A 24,424-nucleotide genomic window follows, 5' to 3' on the forward strand; every position below is an offset into this window, starting at 1 on the left:
GTGAGTAGATCTGCTCATAGTATTTATTTACTGTTACAGTTCTATAAGTTCATATTGAGTACAAAGGCAGTCTGCACAGTGAAATAGCACACATCCTACACCAGGGCTCACACTGCAGTGCACTCACAGCCACCACAGTTTGGGCCTTCTCCCCAGAAAGATCTCTCCTCACCTTGGGTCACAGGGCTGCATACAAGGCTTATGTGTCAGCCATGAAACTCCTCCTCTAGCCTGCCTGTCCCAAAGCCCCACCAGAGGCTGATGTAAAGGGCCACCAGGGCTAAAGCAGAGTCTGAACATATCATCTCCTGCCAGAAGTAGCATGAAAACGTGCTGTCTCAGGAGTCTCAAGGAGAAAGACAGTGCAGGCCTGCGCTGCAGGAATTCTAGATAGAGTACAACACAAATCAGAAGCTGATATACCATCCCTCACAGATGCCTTCTCTCCATTGCTGGCAGACAGAAATAGAGGTAATGTCACCTCATGAGAGTTATCAATCAGCTTTTCAAGATGAGTTTGATGGCAAAATTTTCAGGGGTAGCAGAACACGTCCAGTTGCAGCCTAACTTCTTTACATATGTTTCAAAAATTGGTATTTTAACAAAGGGAAAATATAAGCAGATTCAGCCAAGCTATGAATACTATAAGTTATGCTTTTATGTTGCTGTGAAACTATTACTATTATTTCCAGATGGTTATTTCATTGTTTCCCATTTCTGGCACCTATAATGGTTTGTATTTTTTGCCAGGGTTTAAGAGTATTTCTCAAACTTTTTTTATTTTCCTGATACAGGATTTAGTAAGAAGGCAAAAGTAATGTATTTCCCACTGAACAGAGTGAACAAACCAAAACCACACCCCTGCCCAGAATGACAGACTTAGTTAATAGCAGATACAAAATTACAAAAGGGGAGAAAACTGGAAACCACATTGTACTAAATGTTCTCCATGGAGAAATGTCATCTTCACAAATTGCATTTCAGGAAATTCTGGTCAGGACTGACTGAGGCTGTGTTCCCACATGTGAGGCACAGGGCCCACCAAAGCGTGGCCAAAGCAATGCAAAGTCTCCCAGCAATGGGCTGGAAATGGAACTGAGGGTGCTGGGATCACATTAAAAGAATAGCAAAGTGGAAGAATAAGATACAGAGCTCAAAGGCAATTTAACTAACACAGAGATCAAGTCCACAACATCTGACATATGTTTTGACCAGCTAACAGCCCTCTATTCTAGTTTTCATCCCCCATTGCCCATGGAAGATGACTGGGGAGACCTTCAAGGAGAATGCAGACTCTTTTTAAAAAATGAAACACCATCAGCAACAAAAACCATCAGCAACAAAAGCCAAAACAGAGTTCTACCACAAAACCTTAAAAGCATTTGTGACTTGAAGCCTTTGCTTCTACATCTTCAAAAGCTGATATATACTGCTGCTTTCGTAATGCAGGGGGGGCATTTCCTTTAGTTAGGTTCTTTTAGCTGATGTAGACTGAACACAACAGCTTCCAAACTCTGGATCTGTAGCAGCTTGGCTGATGTTGCTGACTTTACACCAAAGAGTTTTACTCCCTACTTTCAAAGAACGTTCTCAGCACATCCTGCAAGCCCCATTTCACATTCAACCTATCCTACCCAGCAGCTTCTGACACTTTGTTACCACCTTCCACTCTATTCCCTCTGTTTAACTGGAAGGAAAGCAGACAGAGTGCAGGCCACCAACTGGCAAGAGTGCTCAGGGAGATGAGCCACTCCTAATCAAAAAATACTCTGCAGCATGGTTTACACAGTGAGATCACAGGGAGCAGGTTTTTCACCAGCTCAGCACAGCAGCCTCCTTCTCTGAGAACTAATACAATCAGCACCTCTGCTTTTCCTACACAGCTTTTAGGCACTCCTGGCCAGGAAGAACAAAGCCACTCCCCTAGGCCAGGTTCAGCCTTCTGTGAAAGCACTTGTCCTGTGGGATAGGGCCATGTGGAGAACACAGTGGTGCTGTGAGCAGCCTGCACGTGGTCACTCACCTCTTTGTCTTGCACCTCTGCACTGCAGCATGCATGCGGATGTCTGTTTCTCAAGCTTTCCAAATACTGGGGGTAGCAGTCTCAGATCCTCCTGTGGGAGCCACTGGCATGGAAAACAGTTTTTTGAGAGTGGAAAATCTCAGGGAAGTATCTTACGTTGAAACTTGATAGGTAGATACTCCTGAAGCAGCTTGCAGAAACAGTCACACACTTTTCGTTTCAATAAGTGGAAAATATGTGGACAGGCTGCCAGATTTATCAGCTTCTTTTGTGTATTAAGCTGCTAGGGTAGAGACAAAATTGTGTCTCTTCTCTATCTCACAGGTCCACTCCCTGCTTGACTGTGCTGCCTGTGATATTGGTTCTGTAATTGACTTTTAATTGCACAATTAAAAATGCATTATTAGCACCTACCCAAGACAGAATGGGTTCTCTGGGCCAAAGGCTCAGCTTCCGGACCTTTGCATATGCCCTTTGCATAACCTCTCCAGGAGAAGCCTGGGTAATTAATTTGTTTGTGAGGATGTTTGTGAGGAGTGCTTGCAAGCTGGGACTCTTGGACATTTTCACAGCCGTTGCGAATAAAGGAAGAAAGGATTCACTCCAGTAAGATGTGACATTTATACTTCGGAAAACAAAACAGAACACCTCTGAAAGGACTTTGTTCTTAAGAGCACAACAGAACACGATCATCACTTTAAACTCCAAAGGGCTTTTACATGGTTTTATGAAGACCAGGAATAAAGCCAACTTGGCTCAAAGAAGGTCTCATTTCCCTTGACCACTTACACTGCTGATTTTTCTTAGTGTTTTCAGGAGTACAGCGTGCATTCCCTAGCTTAGCTTACTTCCATGGCTGGATCAGACTGTCACGTTGGAGTGTGAAGGTGAATTTCATTTCCTTGCGGTCTTATAGTTGAAATATGATGGGACAGACATTATTCCTTTCAATGCATTTTTCTGGCACTCTGCTTCATTTTTCTGAGTAGATCTTTTGAGGAAAGTCTACTTTCTTTTCCCAGTTTTCTCTTTCAATCATCTTTTAGCATCTTCCTCTGAACCAAGATGCTTTATCAGATCTTTTTTCCTCCCTCAGCTAATTAAGTCAGGTGCATAATACAGTGAAAAAAAAGCACACTTTAGTCGGTTAACAGGAATTCCCCAGAGCCAGCAGTGAAATCGCTGAACTAGTATCATAAAGATGCTCAGAGATTATTATGAAGGATTCATTCCTTTAGCAATGTTCCTACGTTCCTTCCTTGACAACAAATCTGGGAGTAGCCTCATTTAGAAGGGTGTTCTCCCAGAGCAGACATTTCAGTGTTTGGTTTCCCAGTGGCTCATATTTCCTCACTAAAATTCCCCTTAAATGATCCTCCCCCAGTTCCCCTGTGAAAATGAGATCTATTGACATAATTCAGAAATCTAAATGTTGGTCAGTGTACATCGCACAAACCAATCCCAAGAACCAAGTGAGGACAGAACATGTTTTTATCCACTGGCCCACGCCTACCAAGTTGTGGAAGCTAACAGATCAGGTAGCACATCCACATGCGTTTCTCCAGACAAGAAAATCCAAGAAACTTGCATTGTGACACAGCAAGAGGAGGAGAAGAGCTCCCTACATCCAGGGATCCAGCCTGGTACTAAATGGGGTGGCCTCTCCTACCCTCTCTGCCTATCTCCTGGTCCCTACTCACCAGCTCACTCTCTGCTCCTCAGCCAGCAGCTCTCCTCTCTCCCAGGGTGCTGCAGGAGCAGATAATGCACATGCTGCCCTGGCCATCTGGAGTAGTAGCTCTATTGCCCTGCACCTAGCTGCATTTGAATGGAACAGGCAAGCAGCATTGAGAGGGGCCATCTCCTGACCCTGTCACATTGACTCCTCTGAATACACCTTCCCAGGCTCTGCTCTCTTCTGCCTCCACAAGATCGACAGTTGCCTGCTGTTTGCCTTGCGGCCCAGCACGTCTTCAAACGACACCTTTCACCTACAACCTTCTAGCCTTATATTTGTGGAGGTGAATGTGAAGCAATTGTGCTCCAGCTCTGCAGCCTCCAGCCCAAGTGAGTTTAACTTGTACTCCATGCCAAAGGGAAAGGTGAAGAGCATGACCCCTTCCTGCTGGCCAGATCCTCTGGGAACGTGCTCCCCTCTGCCCCATCTAAGACCAGCATCCTCAGAGCAAGGAAGTTTGTGTTTCTCCCTGCTAAATGGCCAGGTGACCCTTATCTCTCCTCACTCACTGAGTTGTGCATAATACAATAGCCAGCAAATGGGTCCACAGCAACTTGTGTGAGATGTAGCACTCCAGTGTGAACAGGCTGCGTTGAGGGGCTTAGGACAAGAAAAGTCAAAATCTAATGCTTTTTCTTCCTGCCACACAGGTAGGCCATGCTGATGGACAACACGCCTTAAAGCTAGTGAAATCCAATAACAAGTTATTTCTAACTGATGCTCAAATAAATTACCAAAGGATGCAAATTGAGACATCAGATGCACCTACAGATACCAAGGTTTTTGCAATAGCACAAAATTAGGCAACTTCTTAACATCAGTTCTGGTACTGACACTAATTAAAATCAAATCTGGCTCATGACAAGAGATAATCTGTGTAGAAAAAAAAACACAACAAAGTGAAACCCACAGAAGCTCACAGAGAGGAAGGAAATTCAGAGATTTCAAATGACAGCTCCCCTTTCACATCCTGTTCTTCAGACCTGAGGAGTATTCAGCCTGAAATGGTTTGTCAACACCAGAATCCCCTAAAGATCCTTCAACACAGGAGCAACAAGCCAGAAAGCTGCACATCATTGCGCTGAAGGTGACTTGGAAGCCACACAGCAAGCCAACCACCTGCCCTGTGGCTTGCCTGGCCACCCCAGCTCCCTGATAAGGGACCATCACAACATGTGAGAGACAACTGGAAGGCAAGGGCTGTAGGTTACTCCAAGCTTAGAGGTCTTTACAAAGCATCTCACTGGGAGCAGGAGGGACTTAAGACCTATGGATGCAAAGTGCCCTTACTGCTGGCCATAGGTCCCAGCAGAGTTGTGGGGCTGGCAGTGAGCGGGGCCAGCAGTGCAGGCCATTGCTTACAGAACTCACCAACAGGCTGCTCCTGCTCTGAGCAGCTTCCTGGGAAGTCGAGCACTGACGGACAGCACTAACAAGGCAGCAAGATCTCAATCGTGCTGAAGCCTAAAGGCAAGATTTAGTGAGAAATGGCCACTGGCCAAGTGGTAAAATGAATAAGGCCAGTGTCAGGAATAAATCTGAAATGCTGGACAACACCAGAGCTAATCTAAAGTCAGAAACACTATTTTAAAGCAGTCTGAATCTAATACGTAAGCAACACTGTCAGTAAAGGGAGAATACCAAGTTTATCCCATGTGAGCTTGTGGCTGTTCTTTCTTCGCACACATTTCCATCTAATTCAATGCAAATCCAATCACAATAAGCACATGTAAGGCTGGGATTTCCCCAGATCCTCTGCACTTCTGCCCTCACAGTGCAACCTCTGCTTCTTGCCCTGCTACAGAACTCCTCCAAGGCCCAAGCAGGAGTTTCTCCTGGAGTCTGGGTGTTACTTGAATACAGCAAAGGCTCAAAAAGGGCAACACCTCTTATCCCTGTCCTGAATATCTTGCATAACGAGATTGAACATGCCACTCGTGCTTTTTTAGATTTCCCTAGTTCTCTCTTGTGCTGCAGAAATCTCACAGCAGAATTTGGTGGAGTCACAGTAGGGTAACGTGGGAGTCAGACATCCAACATGGGAAAGCAGGAACATAAGGAAAATGAGCTGAGGGCACTGCAAATGAAAGCCCTCTATCAGCTATGGGCCAAGCCATGCTCCAGCCACTGCTGCCAGAAACTGCCTGGGGCAAGAAATGTTCATGTTGTGCCAGAGCCCACATAGAAGCAGAATGATACATTTGATTTCATTATGAAATCATACCAAGCACCGTGAAGTATCAGCTTGCAAGTTCATAATTTATAAATTAAGTGTAAATAGCCCATATTCTGAGCTCCTTTCCAGCGTCTTATTTATCCTTCCCCATGAAAAATTAACAAGTCCATAAAATAGCTTGTAAATTTAAGCAGTCATGTTTTTCAAAGTAAATCAACACTGCAACTTCCCAGCTTTCCTGAAAACCCTGAAGCATCAGGTGGCTCCAGCCACTACTCTTAATCCCTTATTTTAGTTGTGCTGCCATGCTACAGCAAAGATGTGGCACCCCTTGCTGATGTTCCTCCCGCAGACCTGTGCCAAAGAAAAGGTAAAGCGCTCTGTGGTTACTGGGCTATCCCAGCGCAGCCTGGCAGATTACTTCCTTCAGAGGCTGCTGGAGGAGTTGAATCATACCCAAGATGTAAGGAAAAGAGTTAGCAAGACTGTTTTTATAATCAAACTTTTCTAAGCAGAAAATTCACCCCAGGCAAAACTTCTGATCCATGGGAAGAAAAACAAACAGAACCAGATCTGCCAGCACTAAGAAGATTCACTAAGGGACCCTTTTATGATTGTGACCTTTCAGGTTTGCCCCAGAAAAAAAGCTGTGTTGGTTTTACAAGGTCCTCCACATACAGGTCTTCCAAAGACCTGTGTTCCTGCACCCTAGCATAGGCATTTACCCATCCCACGTGGAGACAAATGAGGGGCAGCAGGCAAGCAGAAAGCATAGGAGCAGGTGGACTGAAGCACAGACTGGGCAAGCAAAGCACTTGAGATGCTAGAGCACTGAAGCAGAACACAGCAGAGGTGTGCAGAGAACAGATACCACAGTGCTCTGGAGAGTACCTATGGAGGTGCATGGACAGTTTTCCATGCAGCTGAATGTGTGCTTCTGTCCACCTCCATTCTCTATCATCTCTGTTGGCATTTCCCAACACCAGATAAAAGCCCAGGAAGCCTACAGAAAAACAAAGACATTCCTACACAAGAACACTGCCTTAAAACAAACTCAGTGGTGCTCCGTGCTCAGGCAGGGATGGTAGGAGAAAAGACAGGATTTCAGGGCTGCTGCAACAAACTAAGTCACACTGGGATGTTATGTCTCAGAGGAGGGTGGTATCAAGAGATGGAGATGGCACAAAGAGCACCAAGGGTTTGCTCAGTGGAAGATTTTTGTAAAAAAAAAAAAACTGTTCCACAGATAGAAACTCTTACTGTTAAGCTCTCACAAAATAGCCAACAATTTTTAGTTGCACATAAAAAATAATCCCAAACCATTAGAATAATGAAAGCAGAATAAACACAGCATAGGGATTATTCTCCCCCTTCTGTATACATGTTTTGTATTCCCTCCCCTTTGCAGTATAACTATGGCTGTCACAAACAGTGCATTGCTATGATAATTTAAAACAAAAGTGGCACATAGTATTAGATGTAATGCTAACTTACTCATTACATTCCTACAATCAAACACTAAAATGGATACTGGGACAAGATGCAGAGATGAACGGTACAACTTCATCTCTGCTGCATGCAAAATACCCATAATTGAGCAGAAAGCCTGATCCCAAAAGCTTAAAAATATAACGCCGGAGTGGCAAATGTGATTGGATTTCTTCTAATCTAATCATTTTGCTCCATATGTGGCCCCAATCTGTTTAGGATTGTTAAAATTCCTGGGTATTGTAGTACCTTCCCCAGAGACAGCTGGAAGAGCTCGGACAGCCCAGACCAGATGGGATGCCAGCAACTCCAGCCAGGAACAGCGGAAAAGAGGACAGCAGTTAACTCCTTCTCCATTGGCTGCCTCAGAACAGTTCCAGAAGGAAAATTCATGAATCCTGCTTTCCCATCAGCATTATAAGAGGTACTTGGTGGAGATCTTAAGAGCAAACTGCTGCAGACCCTTGGGACAAACAGAGCAAGGACCAATGATTACATCCTTAAGTTGTTCTGCACTTTAGGTAGAAATTCCCACGCATACGTGGAAGAAGGAGCTCTCCCAGGTGCCCAAGAGGAAAGCAAAATAGTCAAAACAAAGCCAGTACTTATAAGATGAATGGCCTCATGGCCAGATTGAAAGTGTTTGTAAAAAGCTTTTGGAATAAAATAAGAGCAGGGACACTTCCTCCAGAAAAGAGAAATATGGCAGGACTGTGCTTGATTTGAGAGCAGAGTCTGGCTGCTAACATTACCTGCTGCTCTACAACTTGTCATTAAGAGAAATTAAACCAGCACTTGGGAAACTCTGTCACAGAAAAGACTTGGATGTTCCTTGTTTGCAAGGATGGATTAGTCTGATTTATGAGGTTAATCCTTTGGCACGTAAAGTAGTAAGACTGTAGCTAAAAACAAAAGATGGGATTACCCTATTAACATAGCACACTGATTATCAACAGTACCATTCCTTTCCTTTCTGTAGCTTCTTCAATTCAGCAGCTCTTAGCTGAATTGACAACTTCACATCATTACTCCATACCTGCCCAAACAGTTACCCTGCTTCGACATCTTGAAGGGAATTTTGTAGGTGCTTTAGAAGTCCTTCTTTAACAGGTCTCAGTTACCTAAAATCCTGAAAGCCTGAGGGAATGGTAAAAGGAAAAGATGAAAATAGCAGCTCAGGACCTTCAATACTTTTTTAATTCATGAAGCTGTTAGTGTAATATGAATCCTGTCTGGGAACCTGATTTTGTTATTGCACAGTATACATTTGCAGAGGAACACAAAAATAAGGAATTTTCCCAATAAATTGGATATAGTACCATCAGAAGTAATTACATCCTGCAAGATCAGAGCCTCACACGAAATCTCCCATATACAATATGTAATATTTCTGGACTCCTCTGAGTAGTTACAATTGCACTTAAAAATATGAGACAATAATGAAGGGTAATCATGTTTCCATATTTTCAGATAACTTCTTAATAAAAGACCTTTCAAGACTGTCTACAGTATCACTGGGAAAAACAATAAATTCATTTTTCAAGTAAAAAAGCATTAGTATCTTGCTCCCTGGAAAGTGACTGTTAAGCAAAAATCCTCATCTGGAATTTTAGCATATACAGCAATCACTCCTATATAATCCCCTGGAGAACTCAGAGGCATGCCAAAGCAGGGGCTATGGATCCCAAATGTGGCAGGCCACTGACTCTGTAGCCTGTAAAATCAACACTCAATACTGGAACAACCCAACAGCTTCTGAAACAACCCATTTCCTGCTGCAAAAAAAAAAAATCCCAAGTCCACTTTTCACCTAGGAGCAGTTCCCATTCCCTGTCTTTCCAGCTTTATTAATGCTGCTAAACAGGAACAGACAGGGCTTTCCTTATCAGACAGTCCTCTGAGTGTTCATGCATTGCCAAGGATTGGCAAAACCTGGAAGAAATAGAAACAATTGCCCCACCACTGTATGTCACCATGCTTGAAGGTCCAGACTTATCCTTAGGCTTTTCTTCCACAGTTTCGAAAAGAAGCGTGCTCCTTTCTGGATCCCAGCTGCATGCCTAAGAAGATATTTTTTGAGCAGTAATATTAACCAGAAGTATGTTAACTTCTCAAGGATCTTTTAGTTCTGGTAGCTATCAAGCAATGATTCTGACAATCCCTCCACTTGGAAGCAGATTTTTAAAGAAATTTGCACACTTCTGATAGCCATCAGGACAAGCGAGATAATTCTGCCAAGAGGAAAAGATTATTACTTGCAGCCCTGGAAAATGCAAAAGCTATTTAGGTGCTATAATTTCCCCTGCAGATCTAATACAGAACATGTACAAAAATGTCAGACACCCATAGCTGCTTGCCTCCACTCAGGGCTATGAACACAGGAGTTAATGCTAGTTGAAGAGGTATTTTTAGACAGGTATGTAGCTGAGAGCTAAAGACTATCAATTTTGAATCAGACTTTTGAAAGACATGGGCATATATGTGATCATCTGAAGAACAGTAAAGGAGAATGTTACTTGTCTCAATAACTGAAAGATTAGATTTCTATTTCCCCATGCACTTTTAATGTGCTTACAGAGTTTCATGAAATAGAACTCCCGGGGCAGGGCTGGGGACACAAGGAAGCTGTCTGTGTACGCAGCAGCCTGGGCTACAGCCAGGGCCTGATCCAGATGAGCTGTGGTGGGAATCCCAAGCAGCCTTGTTACCACACTCCAGTGCATTGTACCAGGGGGAGAAACAAGATATCTTAATCTCTCACATTTTCTGATGAACACAACCTGATCAAAGACAAGTTAGCAGTGTGAACAATTCCTCACCGGAAAGACCTGCAGTGAGGTTTTTGCACCCTGTGCCAAGTGCAAAAACATGCTGCCAGCTTTTAGTGGTACACCGCATGGGTCAGGCTGGGCAGGTCGTCTCCTAGAGGTACTCTGAGCAGCCTTCTGTAAAGCATCCAGAGAAAAAATAACCTGCTGCAGGCAGGAAGTGCTGGACAACAGCTGCCAGGGACTGTAGGATGCTGCCCTGGCTTGCGGGAGCCTTTACCAGGACCACTTTTCTGGGAAATACACACATGAAGTGTCTTTCAGAGCTTCAAGCTAGACTTCTTGCTCCATCAGAATTCCATCATTCTTAGCATGACTTATCTTGTAGCAGGGCTACTACATTAAAGAGTATAAATCAGATATTAGATGTTAAAGGTGGCTATCTCCTACATTTACTGATGGCCAGCAGGGTTGGGACAACAGTTGGATCTCTTGTGCAGCCCTCCTCAAGTCACTGCCTCAGGTCTGAAGCACAACCGACTCATTGTACTTTTTCCTACTGAGAAATCTGTGGTACCAATTTTATGCCAAATCAGGGGTTGATTTATCCCTGTTGCAACGCCACTGAGCTCACTCAAGTTATATAAACCATATATAATATAATAGATTATATTATGGGCGTATAACCTAGCTCTTACTTGCTCAGTAGATAGCACTGTTTTTTCCTTTGAAACCGTATGAGTGAAGCTCTAGATGCACCAGTGTACATCCTGCTCCAGCAAAGCATGTAAGCACATATGTGGGAAGCACAAGAAACTACTGAGAGGAACTGGTATACCTCCATAGCTATATCACCTTGTCAGCCTCTTTCCCCTGAGAACTCTGTTCAAATTATTCAACAGGAGACATAGTGCTCCTTTGGGAATTTGGCTTAAAACAAATAAAACAAATAGTGAAAAGATGCCCATTGCTCGCCCTGGAAGCTGACCTATGCCCTGAGTATGTTGACAGCAGCATGGAAGGTCTGCAAGGTAAGACAGTGAGTCTCTCTCTCCTGTAACTAACCCATCTACTGTGCCTGTATTTACTGGTGATATACCAGACATCTGCTTGAGCTTTTCCTTAAGATCCTCCTACTTAACACCACCAGTTACTCCTTAACAATCCCTGCTGCCCACTTCCACTTATAAATCCTTCCAAAGCAAAACACATGCTGCAATTCCCACACTTCTATTATGGCTAGCACTCCTTCTCTTGTGCTGTTTTCAGTGCACATTGTTTCAACGCAACTCACCTGACCTGCATTTCCCTCTCCCACACCCTCCACACCCAGTCTGGGAAGTCACTGAATAATTTGACAGCACCTTTTCTCATGCTTTTTTTTTGGGGGGAATGGATTGCTTCCAGCTGTGCTTACATCTTCATTAGTTCTTCATTTTGTTGTCTGAATGTTTTTTAGTTCTGCTTTTTTTTTTTTTAGCTGTCCAAACATCTTGCAAAGTTCCTCATCAGCACCACAGCACCAACATTCTGATCATGCAGCATCTGTACTGAGAATCCTACATGCTGTCCCTTCGTGAAAAAAAACAACAAGAGGGCTCAGCAAGCCCATTGCTCAACTAAATTTATAGGTAACTCTTGCTGAAAAAATGAGAATTAATCCTGCCATACATATTCTGCAGCAAGAGTAAGCACACTATAAATATTTCTCTCCATTATACCTATTGATAAGCAAATTTAAGCCTTCTTTGGGCTGTGTTATGTAGAATCTGTAGAGACCTCTTCATACTTCCCCTCTCCTCAGCAACTTTTTAGGCTTGGCAAGGCTTTGATGATGCATCTTCAACCTGGGGTGGAAAGAGCGAAGTGCTGCTGCAAGTCACTCTGTTCAAACACCAAACAAGCAGCTTCAGTTTTAAATAGACAAAAATCACAGAATCACAGAATTGCCAGGGTTGGAAGGGACCTCAAGGATCATGAATCTCCAACCCCCCTGCCACATGCAGGGCAAAAGACATCCCTAATGTCCTCTGTCTCTTTACCTTGCAGATTGCCTTCATGCAACTTTCCAGGGTTGGCCTTTGGAGCAGATAAAGTCTATGTAGAGACATCCCAGTTCTCCTCTCCTGACACCTCAGAAGTCAGTGAGCAGAAGCAGCATGTCCCACTCTCACACAGCAAAAGTAGGCCTTCTCATGACAAAAGCTTTGCTACAGCTGCTGTGCAGCCCCAATTGCAAAAGTAATTCTTCATCTGGCCAAGAGCAGTTTCCCATGCACCCTCAAACACAGTACAGCCCATACACGGTTGGAGTTTCTTATACAGCCACTGCAAGCCAAGAAACCTGCACAGCTCTAATCAATAGATTCCTGACAGGCTCCAAAGGATTGCTAATCCCAGACTGCTTCAAAAAATGCAGAGTATTCTCTCATACTTTTTCTTCCTTCCCTTCTGTGAGCCAGTCAGCACCTGTTGGGCCATAAACAACATAACTAAACACAGCACCTCTGAAACAATCCTGAACAGCTTCACTGCTGAAGGCAGCAAAGTCCCATGCTCCATGGACTTGCTACATCAAGCTTCTAATGCCGAGTATTTTCTGGAGGCAATTGGTGTGCCCATTGCTGGCCAGAATTGTGGACTAATAAGGGTTAACTGCTCTCCCTGTCTCCCCCTCCCTGTGCTTCTGTCAGAGCCCCGCTCTGCTCTCTGGCCAGGCTGGGCTCACTGCTCCAGCATCCAGCATCTGCTGACAGTGAGCCGAGCCAGGTCCTGGGGTCGGGTGAAGCACGGGTGAAGGTGCACAGCCCCCAGGAGCTCCAGAACAGAAAGAGCAGCAGCCAGAGCTCCGGAGATTGCAGAATTATGCAAGTTGAAAATAATCTTTGAAAAATCCCAACCTAACTAAATATCATAACTGTTTTTCTTTCCTTGAAAGACGGCAAGCAATCTAACTACGATGCCTATTGAGGAGCCATATGGAAAAAACAGTTCTGTCCTGTTAAACTGGTTGCGCAGTTTTGTTTTTCATCTGTCTACAGAGATCTGAGAATTCCATGTTGGTTTATTTTATGCTTTTTCAGCAAAGAAAGCGAGTGAACTGGGGCTCATCTGGCCAGAAACACAATAGGTAAGAACAGTATTTTTGTGTATCATATTCCCAGAGCCTGAGTGTACACTGTTTGTGTAACTGAGTATCAGTATTTAGGATGCCGTTCTCCTTGGGATAAGCTGATTATACATTGGTTAGTCGCTTGGTTGGTTTGTTTTCCTGGACAAGAAAAGCTAAGCTGCTATAGTAATCAGTGTGGTGTGCAAGATCCTGGCAGTTAAACAGTAAACAGACTTTTTTAATCCTCTCCAAAGCAAAGAGCAAAACAGATTCCACTGACAAAGGTAAAGAAAAATACTTGGGGTTATATTTAAGCTATAGTTAGAATAGAATAACAATAAAGTGGCAAGGTAGGGCCTCAAAGTCATAAGGAAAGCTCTATTAAATAATAAAAAAAATGATATTTGTAAATGTTCTTTCAATTTGTTCAGACAACTGTTTAATCTTTCATTGAGCCAAGTGCTAAAAATATTGAAGAGACACCTTTAAAGAAAAAAAGAATAGTCTAACTCTATTAGGATGTTAAACAAGGCATTTAAATGTTCTGGTAGTGATCACTGTGATAGTCGCACCAATACTAAAGATACACATTAAATTGAGAATCACTGATGAGTATTTTGCACATGGAAGTCTACAGTGCTTTCATTGCTTTGCTTAAATGTGACGATCTTGAATGTGATTACAAATGAAATAGCCCTTTTATGGACTCAGATGAATTGTTACGGGCAGAAGCTGAGTTGTAGACTTAGTCAAAGTCAAAAGCTCATTTGCAAACATGATGAGGAAAGGGCTAATCTAAAGCAAATGTTACAAAGGATTGATGCTCTGCTTTTCACGTTCTCTTTATCCCTGGCTGTTAATCTGATAAAACCAGGATATTTACTACTTGTTGCATCTTTCCAAGAATACTACTTCTCTCCCCACCAAGAAAAAGATAATCACAAAACGCTGAGCTCCCCTAGCTTTCCAAATCCCTCAACTACAGCTGCCACCTGTTTTAAAGGTCTGTGCTTGTCTCGCTTATACACTTTTTCCACTTCTGCATTTTCCTTTTCTTAAGCAGAATGTGACAAAGAAGAAAAAGTCACAAGGATGATTAATAATTTCATTTTAACAGTGTACTATCAGAAGTTTTTATCTGGAGTCTCCTATCAGTATAGTTCTGTACAATGTATACAACCTTTCAAACAGCTTCAGCATTTTTCAGGTGAGCTCTAGAAATACTTGAGCAGCTTAGATATCTTACAAATGCTTGAAGCTTACAATAAAGCCTCTTTGCAAAAGGAGATGGGCATATATGATTTTTGATACCGATATGGTTAAAAACTATAGAACTGTTATGGTTCCAGTGAGCAGCAGATGTAGCGATGGCCTGGAAGCAATGCAGTTATGAAAGACATGTCTAATGCACAATGATTTATCCAGCTACATTTATCTATCTTTCCCACAATAAGATATTTATCTTCCAAATCAGATAGACAAAGAACTTACAATCTATTTAGAACCAGTTTAAGACTGGTTATCAGGATCTACCACTTTTCACAGAACAGGATCTCATCCAGCTCCGAGTAACTTCTTTTGATCCTCCTCTTCACATATCGTTATTGCCATGACTGATTTACAATCTGTATGAATTAAAAAAAATAAGAGGACTTCTGACAGAAGGTACGTTTGGGGTAGAGGGACCCCCCTTTAAGGTCAGAAGTCACATTCCTGATACAGATAACCCAGCTTTAAATTTATTAGATGAATTCTATAAGCAGGGAAAAAAATAATTTAATTTTCTCCACTTGTTTTGTCGGTAGCAAAGCTATTCTCTGGCATGATATTGCACTTGCGCTACATTGACTACATATATGTGATTTTACAGTTAAAGACTTCATAGCAGCTTCACCATTAAATCTTTGCAGAGTCTAAAATACTTCTGAATTATAAGCAATTTAGCAATCTGAAGACTGTTGCTCAAATGCTTGGCTTGCTGTAACAGTAAATATCACTGGAAGAATAAAAGGAGCATCACTGATTATTTCCTCCCTTAAAAAAACAATTTCCACTTCTCTTCACAGTACTGAAGATGTCCTGTGTCTGGTTTTACCTGCCTCTCTGCCTTCTCACAGCTGCTTGCCTGTGTCATTCCCTTAAAGCACCGACTGCCACTTCCCAACAGAGCTTTGAGAGGGGTCTCTTCAATTTCTACCACTCCCTGATTCTTGCTGATGGTAAGGAAACTACAGTTCATCTGTTGAAGGATATCCCTAAAAGGTAAGCACAGATGAGCCACACAGTCAGTCCATTTCTCATGTACTTTCCTGCAACACCAGCAGCCACACACTAACAATCCAAGTCACGAACTGCTGTGTGCCTGCATAGCTCTGACATGTCTACTGGATTTACTGAGACACCTGTGTAGTAAAAGCATCTTCCAGTGTACACTTGTTTTGCCCAGAATCTGGAATGACCCCCTCTTTCCAGGCAGCTTTCTGTGATGATACAGAACTGGCAAGTTCCAGCAGCAATCAGTTGCTGCATGAGCAGTCTGGCTTCTGAACCACAGAAACATCAGCCTCCCTACAGCAACTGTAAAAGACAAGAATTTTATCTAGCAAACTAGCAACCCCCAGATCAGTAAAATGCATGCAGAATTCTCTTATTATAAAGCATCAATTTGCACACTGCATACTAGAACTGTCTTAGTTGAACAATGCTATAAGCCTGTTAAGATCAAATATGAGTGTCATGTGGAAGTTAGATTCAAAATACTTGCAGTTTTCCACCATAGCTGAACATACACACAACATAGATATAACAGCTGATATTCTCAATTAAACACGAGAGAAACTAATTAGCCTATTTAGGAAAATATACACTTCAGGTGGTTTAAATCAGAATCCTTTGACCAGTGGATCAGCATATACGATTTTCATGAACACTGAGCCATCTGGTTCACCCCCTGCTTCACGACTTCTGCTCTCTCAACACTCATTGCATAGAAACTGGAACATGGCATATTATATAATGTGACACGCTTAGAAAAAAAGCAAAACTAGCTCTCCCTTTTAAAGGAAAATAGGCACTTAAATTTAAGAGAGCAGTATATTTCACTGTTGTTCTGTGACATAATAGGAAAATTCTTATTAGCATGCAAACAACAAACAAACAAAAACCCTTCAGTTCAGCATGATCAAGTAAGAACCTTATGAAGCCTAGAACCATGCAGACAGGAAACCAGAAGATGAAAAGATTTGGCTTATAATAAAAGACTTGAGAATGTGAATCTGCTTCCAGTGAAGGTCAACTCCAAACAAATAGCCATATCCTGAAATTAATCCAGACCTTCACGCTGATGTAATCTGTTCATAATAAATAGGTTTTCTTTTCAATATACAAACAAAAATGAGTTGTCTATATTTAACTGCAGAGTGAGCTACCAGTGCCCAAACATTTCCTGCGACTCTATACAGCCACAGTTTACAGAAACAACAGAAAGATAATGGGTGGTACAGAAAACAAGACTTCACTGTAAATAAGTAGGAATAGAAGATTTACTGAGTAGATTGATGCTCCTTCATACTACTAACACACCACAGCTTTTGTCATCAAAGCAAACTGGTTAGAACAGAGTTATCTGAAATTGCCATTGAAAGCAGCATTGATCAGAATCATTGTATCTAAACATGCAAGAAGGTGTGAGGGAGCTTGCTATTTAAGAGTCACTGTGGAACTCCAGTCAGGAAATTCCAGGGGGGAAAAAAAAAAAAGTACCACATTCCCTAGAGTTAGCCAACAAGTGGTTGCCAAGAAGGTAATTAGTTTATCACATTCATCATCCAAAATAAACAGGTAAGTACTGAGACAGTATTCACCTGAAGTGTACTGAAATTCACCAGGGAAAAATATTGCCTGTGCTAAGTGGACAAAACCTCCAGGAACAACTGATGGATTAGAAAAAAGCACAGTGCATGTTCTTCCTGCAGATGCAGATGAAAGTTTCAGACATTCCCTAGCTTGTTGCACTGATGCATCTCAAAAGAGAGCAGTTATCTCTATCCACACTGAAGCGACCACATCAAGGAAGGTACACTTCCTGTGAGTGTCAAACAAACCTGAATTTCTTTATGCTCTTCCTTTGATTCTTATCCACATTTACAGGTATTACTTTGTTTTGGAGGAAGACAGAGCCCTTGTACCTTTCACAATAACAGTGACCCCTTGTGATGTCCCTATTGAGTGGAGCATACTTGTGCACAAAGCTTCAGCAAGTTTGCTTGGGAAAGCAGCACAAGGTAAGATCTTCAGCCTACCTGAGAAGAATTGTAGAAAGTATAAGTTACAAGTAAGTAGTATTTTTACACAAACTTCCTTACAGGCTTAAATATCATACTGCTCCTTCTGTAAATGGGCATCAGAGGAATCTGTCACAGGTGAAATTTGCAGTTCACCGGATTTTGCCAAAGTAGATTAAAAATTACATCTATACAAGTCAAAAACTCAAAAGTATCTGAGAACACAGTTCTGTATTACTTCATAAGCTCTTTGCACTTACTCCATTTTCCCCCTGCAAACTTGTGTCCTGTGAAGAATCTAAACTGATAGCAGTAACATTTTCACACTGGAAAATGTTGCTTGCACCCCTTGATCTCCATGGAGTGTCTAAAATCCTTCTTCTCCCTGCATTAACGAGGCAGGCTTTCCAATCAGCCCATGCTGAGTGAAGAGCTGTCTCAGCTCTTTCTCTGTGGTTTAAGCCATTTGAACCAGTCACTTTCTGGATTTTTTCTAATCGATGTGCAGAAGATACAGCCACTTGATATTTCTAAAAAAAATATCATCTACCACAATAGTAGGCATTAAGCACAGTTTAGCCTAAGAGGAAATTCCATTCTTTTTAATAATTTCTGGAATTCTCAAAAAAAAATCAGAAATTTGCAAGGTTCCACTAGCAAGTTCTTAACTGTCAGACAGGTATACCCAACTGAGGAGTTAAATAAAGTTCCTCTACAGTAATAAGCTTTCTCTCTTCATAGAAAAACAGCCACAAAAATCTAATATAAAGAAAACTCCTTTCATGGAAAACGAATCTCCTTGAAATAAAATGTCCTAAGAGAAATCTAGAGGGAGATGAGAACTGTAGGCACACCAGGAACGATAAAGTTCAAGACTTTTGCAAGTTGTTTTTATAATGATCGTCTTTATGAAAATAATTCCACAATAAGCATAGTTAAAAAGTCACTCAAATTTTATTTCAATAAATTGCTAGTAGCAAAAAAGCATTTTTAGTTATGATTATTTTCTTGAATGAAGAAAGCAGGATGTTCTCTAACATATGAACAACAAAACCTAAGCAATGCTCAACGTATATTAATGCAGAAGTTGCAATTCTGCTTTTTCTTGCAGGTGATCTCAATACACAGGACATCTCAAAATTCCAGAAGGCTACAAGCATATCCACCATTTTTAACTACAAGGGGAATTCAGTAGAGACTTACATGGGTATGTCTTCTCAGTCTGCCCTTTATATGCTAGAGTTTTTATCCACCGAGCGTGACACACACATCACTGTGTACTTAACAACTGACACAACGTCTGGGCACCTCTATCCAGAACTTCCACTGGATCCACGCATAGATGTTATTGGTGTTGGCCATACAACAGTGACTCTAACATGGAAACACAGTCCCTCCGCCTTGCAACACAGAGAAAGCATCCAGTACTGTCTTCTAGTTAATGAAAAGCACAATTATAAGAGCTTGTGTGCTGCTGAGACAGCAATCAGATTCTCTGGAATGAAAATGCCAACGACGTTAGCTTTGTCTCTCTCTCCATACCTTCTCGAACCACAGCAGGTAATGATATTATCAGACAGTGAACTGAGCATCATCAACAAAGCCAGCAGTGGGGAAGTCAGGCAGATATGTATGGGTACCAAGAACACGTATACAGTGCCCAATCTCAGTCCCAGCACTCAATATTATTTTGATGTCTTCGTTGTCAATCTCCTCACAAATGCCAGTGCTGCTTACACTGGGACATTTGCAAGAACTCTAGAAGAACCTGAACCTAAGGTGATGAAGCTGAAAGATGGGAAGGCAGTTCAGGTTGTCCTGGATGGGAAAAAACAGAAATTGTATAGTCTGCAGTACCAAGCAAGGCACAAGAAAGTACAATTTGCCTTTCAGTTGTGCCATGGGCAAGTACAGGTTCACATAACAAAAAATGGTAAAATAGTGGCATCAGAAAACATTCTGGGATTGAGGTATTTGTCGCTGAAGGGAAAGCCACTGGACATGTACCTGGTGCAGCTGAGGTCCACAGAGGAATCCAACTCTTCTGTGAAAGTGCAGGTCTCCCCACATTTCCACAAGCCCTTATTCCCACTTCTTCCAGAGAGCTTAAAAATCAAGTCTTTCAGTAAACTGAGGACTTGCAACTCTGTCACCATTGCCTGGCTGGGAACACAAGAGCAGAGCAAGTACTGCGTGTACAAGAAAAGGATCAAAGAAGATCAAGTCTGGGTGGAACTGCAAAATACAGACACATGCTCTGGACCTGAATCTCGGCACAAGTCTGAGAAAGTGCTGTGCAAGTATTTCTATGACATAAATCTCCAGCGAGCTGTCACCACAGAGACTATCAAAGGGCTGGATGCAGGGACACTTTACTTGTTTGACATTTACCTCATTGGGCCATCTGGCATCCCTGTCAGATATCACAGCAAAGTTGTGAAGACAAGGAAAAAATGTTGAAGGTTCTTCCAGAGACACTTAGAAATGAGTGAATGAAGACTATTTCCAAAACAAAGGGTAATCCGTATCATAACCCATACAGTTTAATACACATCAACAAAAATATTCTAAAGCCATGGTGTTCTGCAAAGGGATTATCTTCAAACCATTACACTTTTGCATCTTCTCCTGCATGCGTTTTCTTTTCCTCCCCTCAGCTGCCTCATTGAGACATCATAAACATGAAATTAATTCATGCACACAGAAATAAAATACACTGAGTGGCACCCATGAGAGATAGGTTACCCAAAATTCTTCTGAAGTCCAACAAACAAAATGGGAAAAACCTCTCAAGGAGCATCATTATTTTTAAGTTCCCATTTCCCACCATGTGCAAATCAATCAGCTAACGAGGAAATGAAAAACCCCCTAAGCCAAGCTTGTTTGGAATAATCAAACTTCCCCACTGCTTGAACAGTTAACAGGGATGGAAGAAATCAAGTCTGCAGAACTGTTACCAAGGTGGCAGAGCTCTACAGCTCAAGCAAAGCAAGCTGAAATACCTTCTCTATTACCTGCATGCTAGCTTGACTTTTATCTTTATAGAGAAAATATTCATGTTTAGAAAGGGCTAAAACTTGGGCCAGGACTAGTTCTGAATCCAGTTTTGCTGGGAGCATACAAACAGTTCTGTGCTGCTACCCACTGAGGAAAGAAAAAAGTAATTCTGCCACGGAAGTGATTTTGTTTTTTTCCTCTTAACATATAACCTCTGTTATCAAGCCCACATCCACCTCTGTGTGACTCCTGAGAGCCATGTACTTGCTCTTGACATCCCTAACCCAGCCTGTATCAATGAACGTGTTGCTTTAGGAAAAAGTAAATGTGGTTTTCCTTTAAAATATCAAGAAGGAAGAAGTATTTGTAGTACAAAGCCTGACAAACATGTTTTTTGTTGTCTGCTTCCTTGATTACCTTCATCAAATGACAAAAGAGTACGAAAAAATACTAAAAAAAATAAAAGTCTTCATAAGAACACATGTTGAATTTCAATTATCAGCAGGAAATACTTTACACATATGCTGTTGGTAGGTCTGAAATTTATGTATAAAGAGCTATAATATAGTGACTGACCCAAAGGTTGCTGGAGAAATCTCACCTGCAATCCTTTCCTCTGCAATTATACTGCACAAAAACAAGCAATTAATTCCACTACTGTACAATTCAGAAGTTCACTTGCTATCCAGGATCAAGGTTGTAACTTACTCTGAATAATTATCATCTCCAAACATGCTTGGAGGCACTTAGTTAGGACAGAATCTGTCCTCTGCATATAGACAAGCAATTAAACATTTCCTACTCCAAAGACTTTATAACATCATGCTAAAGGGGATGTTTGCTCAGTCTCTGCATGGTGCATCCTGTCCATAAGCAGACTCATTAGTCCCAGAAGGGTTCTGGCCTTTCCATGTGATTAGCAGCAACATCCAGGCCTTGACCAGGCTTTACATTCATGCTGGCATTCAGGATTGAGCAGCACTGTGGCAGGAGCCATGTTCTGACCTCCTCCTATACTTCATAGGACTTTTGGCTAATTACAGGCACTGGCAGCTGCATTGCATTTTTCCAGGGCAAGCCTTCTCTTCATTTCACTCCCGCCAAAATCAGTCTGAGCTCAAAGAGCAACAGAAGTCACTTGACGTCTTGAAAGTTTTCTGCCTTCCTCTATTTCAGGCATTTATATTCTGGGGAAACTTCACTTAGAAGTCTGACAAGTGACTATTAACCAGAATAATAAGAGAGAAAGAACAGGAAGATAGTTTAGCTGTACATACAAAATACTGCTCATCTACAGCCCTTAGACAATCAGGGCATTTAACCCCTGCTTTTGTCCTCTACGTCTTTATCACAAAAATGTCACTGGGTGGAGACAGGCACATTGGCACCCTGCCTAATGCCCATGCCTCTACTAAGAAGTAGAATGTGGTGTATGGAGTACGCCCTTCATGACATAGCTGGCTTAAGACTTCTCAGCAAAACTCTGGTTTGTCAGCCCTGGCTATGACTTAAGCAGAGCAGTGACCACAGGTGAGAGGGCTGCTGCTGGGTTCTCACTCCCAGGAGCTGCCACCCCACACCCCAACTTCTGTACAAGCAGAAATCCTGTTCACAGGAGACACAGCTGGGCTGTAGAGAAGAACATGCTGTTCTGCCAAAACCAAACATCTCTGTTATAAGCAGAGCAGGCAGCCTGCGCCCAAGGAAACAACCCACACTGCCCATGTGTGCATCCAGGCGTGGTCTGTAGCACAGAGGCCAGGAGCAGCAGGGAATATTCCATTCCATTGGCCTCTCCACTGTGATTCCGCTTGTGTGCACCTGCATGCACCAGCCTGCAGAGATTCTGTTAGTTCACTCATGCTTACAGCCTGCCTACAAAGCAGCTCTTGGGTGCTCAGGTTTAAGCCAGGTGCCACTTCACTCACTGCTGTTCTGGTACTGAAGGCTCAGATGTATCCTTACAGCACCTAAAGGCTCCATGTAACAGTGTTCCTGCCCCTACCAACTGCTTGTTGTGCAGCTTCCTGCCGTCAGCATCCAGAAGCCCTTTTGCTTTTAGAGCTATTTGTCATCTTTCCACCCAATCTGTCTCCCATCCGAATAGTGTTGGGCTGCTGCAGCCTCACCATAATCCTTTCCCAAGGCACATTGCCATTACACTTTCCACCACCTTTCAGTGGAAGCTCAGTTCCTTCAGTCCAGCCTGTCCTAAGCTACTATCAATTCTTCCAATATGTTGTCTGTCTCTCAATCTGAGTTGTAGGAAATGCAGACTTTTCTTCATGGAGAAAATTACTACAGATATGCTCTGCTTTTGTGGATCCTCTGAATTATTTAAATCCTCAAAAGCTTTATCAGGCAAAAGTATTTTTCTTAGTGTTTCCTGGTAGGTCACAATTGCCATGCTTCTAGCTATTGTAACCTCAAGTCCTGTCATGGCTGAAAACAAAGCCTGAGGTCACACATATATTCCCAAGTTGTTTTTTTTTTTTTTTAAATTGAACTGCTCCTTTTCTAAACCACCACTCCACATAGCAAACTGCAGTCACTGCCACCAAGAGCAAGACACATAACATGAGAAAACAGGCTTCACATGTACTTCTTTCTCTGTCAGCTCAGGCTCTTACATCACCTCCTGCATTCTAGTTATAGACAGCAGTAGTCAGTCTGAACTATGGAAGCATGGGCTTTTAAAACCTACTGTTGTGTATGCCTGTGCATGACAAACCAATACAGCAGGCAGCTCTTCACTTTCCAGTATTTCATCCAACTGCTAGAAGCTTCCAAACAACTTCAGACAATAATAGTATCTCATCTAAATTCTATACTTTGAAATACGTTGCTACCTAAAAGCATTGACTGTCACCAGTTTCAAGAGCTGGCAGCATTTTTGAGTTACTTATCTGATATTAAGAATCATCTCTTTTGTTCTTCCTTTTCCTGCATTCTTTAACAACCCACTTAGTGAATTGTGTTACTCAGATTTCCTAACAAATGCAAATACTCTTTAAAGTAGATCTGGTAACCTGTTAAAAATTGGTTCACTGTCTTCCTACAAATAGATTCAGGAATGCTTTCACAGTTTTGAGCAAATAAAATATTTTTCTATTTTATCTCTATCTTTGCAAGGCTTTTTTTTCTGGCTGATGCCTCCCGATTCTGAAGCCTTGGTTCCAGCTTCAGTAACTTGTAATAAGCCTTGATATTTTGGTCTCAAGTGATGGACTTGCTTTCAGAGACTGAGAACTGAGGTATTAATATATATATACGCACACACATCATTTTGTCTTTATTACTATTAGATTTTTAATTTAGTGGGATAGATTTTATGAAGGTTGCTACTGTGAAACATCCAGGCCAGATGCGCTTTTGCACAAGGCTTTAAAAATCAAATAACAAACACTGTCAGCACTCCAAAACAGTGAGCCCTAAATGCCAAAGGCTTTCAGGGACTGTTAAAGAAATGGAAGCTCTCTTGCATTTAGGGAAAAAAGAAGGGATGACTTGGTAAATGGAGACTCCCTCAGCATCAAACAGGTTAAAAAAGATGTTTATCTTTGGAGTTTCAGCTGAACAAAGGCTACACAGCTAACCATTACTGTTGCCTATCTTGCACTCAGTAGGTTGTGAAATCAACACATCAGTGTAGTAAAAGACATAGCAGATGTGCTTGCCTGTTTCCTGGGCAAATCTGTCAAAAGCATTAATAACATTGTAAAAACCAGCTACATTTCTTAAGATTCAAACATTAAGTACATCGCTTTCTTATTGAATTCTTCTGCAAAGAAACATGATACACAACTCGAGGAAGAGCCGAAAGGACTCTGAGCTAACTG

At 42.0% G+C, this 24,424-nt stretch overlaps 2 protein-coding genes across 5 annotated transcripts in view; one reads left to right on the top strand and one right to left on the bottom strand.

Annotated features, from left to right (window-relative positions):
• The window catches only part of CCSER2 (coiled-coil serine rich protein 2), a 160,424-nt gene that overhangs the window by 116,772 nt on the left and 19,228 nt on the right, over nt 1-24,424 (bottom strand). The window lies entirely within an intron of this gene.
• On the top strand, nt 15,193-21,048 carry LOC116238803 (protein NDNF-like). The gene is made up of 3 exons (XM_031608684.2): nt 15,193-15,567; nt 17,455-17,588; nt 18,700-21,048. The coding sequence occupies exons 1-3, from the start codon at nt 15,380-15,382 to the stop codon at nt 20,046-20,048; spliced, it is 1,671 nt and encodes a 556-aa protein (XP_031464544.2). The 5' UTR covers nt 15,193-15,379; the 3' UTR covers nt 20,049-21,048.

This window comes from Phasianus colchicus, chromosome 8, assembly GCF_987193195.1.
Source record: "Phasianus colchicus chromosome 8, bPhaCol1.hap1.1, whole genome shotgun sequence".
NCBI lineage: Eukaryota > Metazoa > Chordata > Aves > Galliformes > Phasianidae > Phasianus > Phasianus colchicus.

Coding starts and splice junctions, on each gene's coding strand:
- LOC116238803 (XM_031608684.2), top strand. CDS start 15,380: ATGTCCTGTGTCTGGTTTTACCTGCCTCTCTGCCTTCTCACAGCTGCT. Junction 15,568..17,454: donor TTGAAGGATATCCCTAAAAG/GTAAGCACAGAT, acceptor CCACATTTACAG/GTATTACTTTGTTTTGGAGG. Junction 17,589..18,699: donor GCTTGGGAAAGCAGCACAAG/GTAAGATCTTCA, acceptor TTTTTCTTGCAG/GTGATCTCAATACACAGGAC.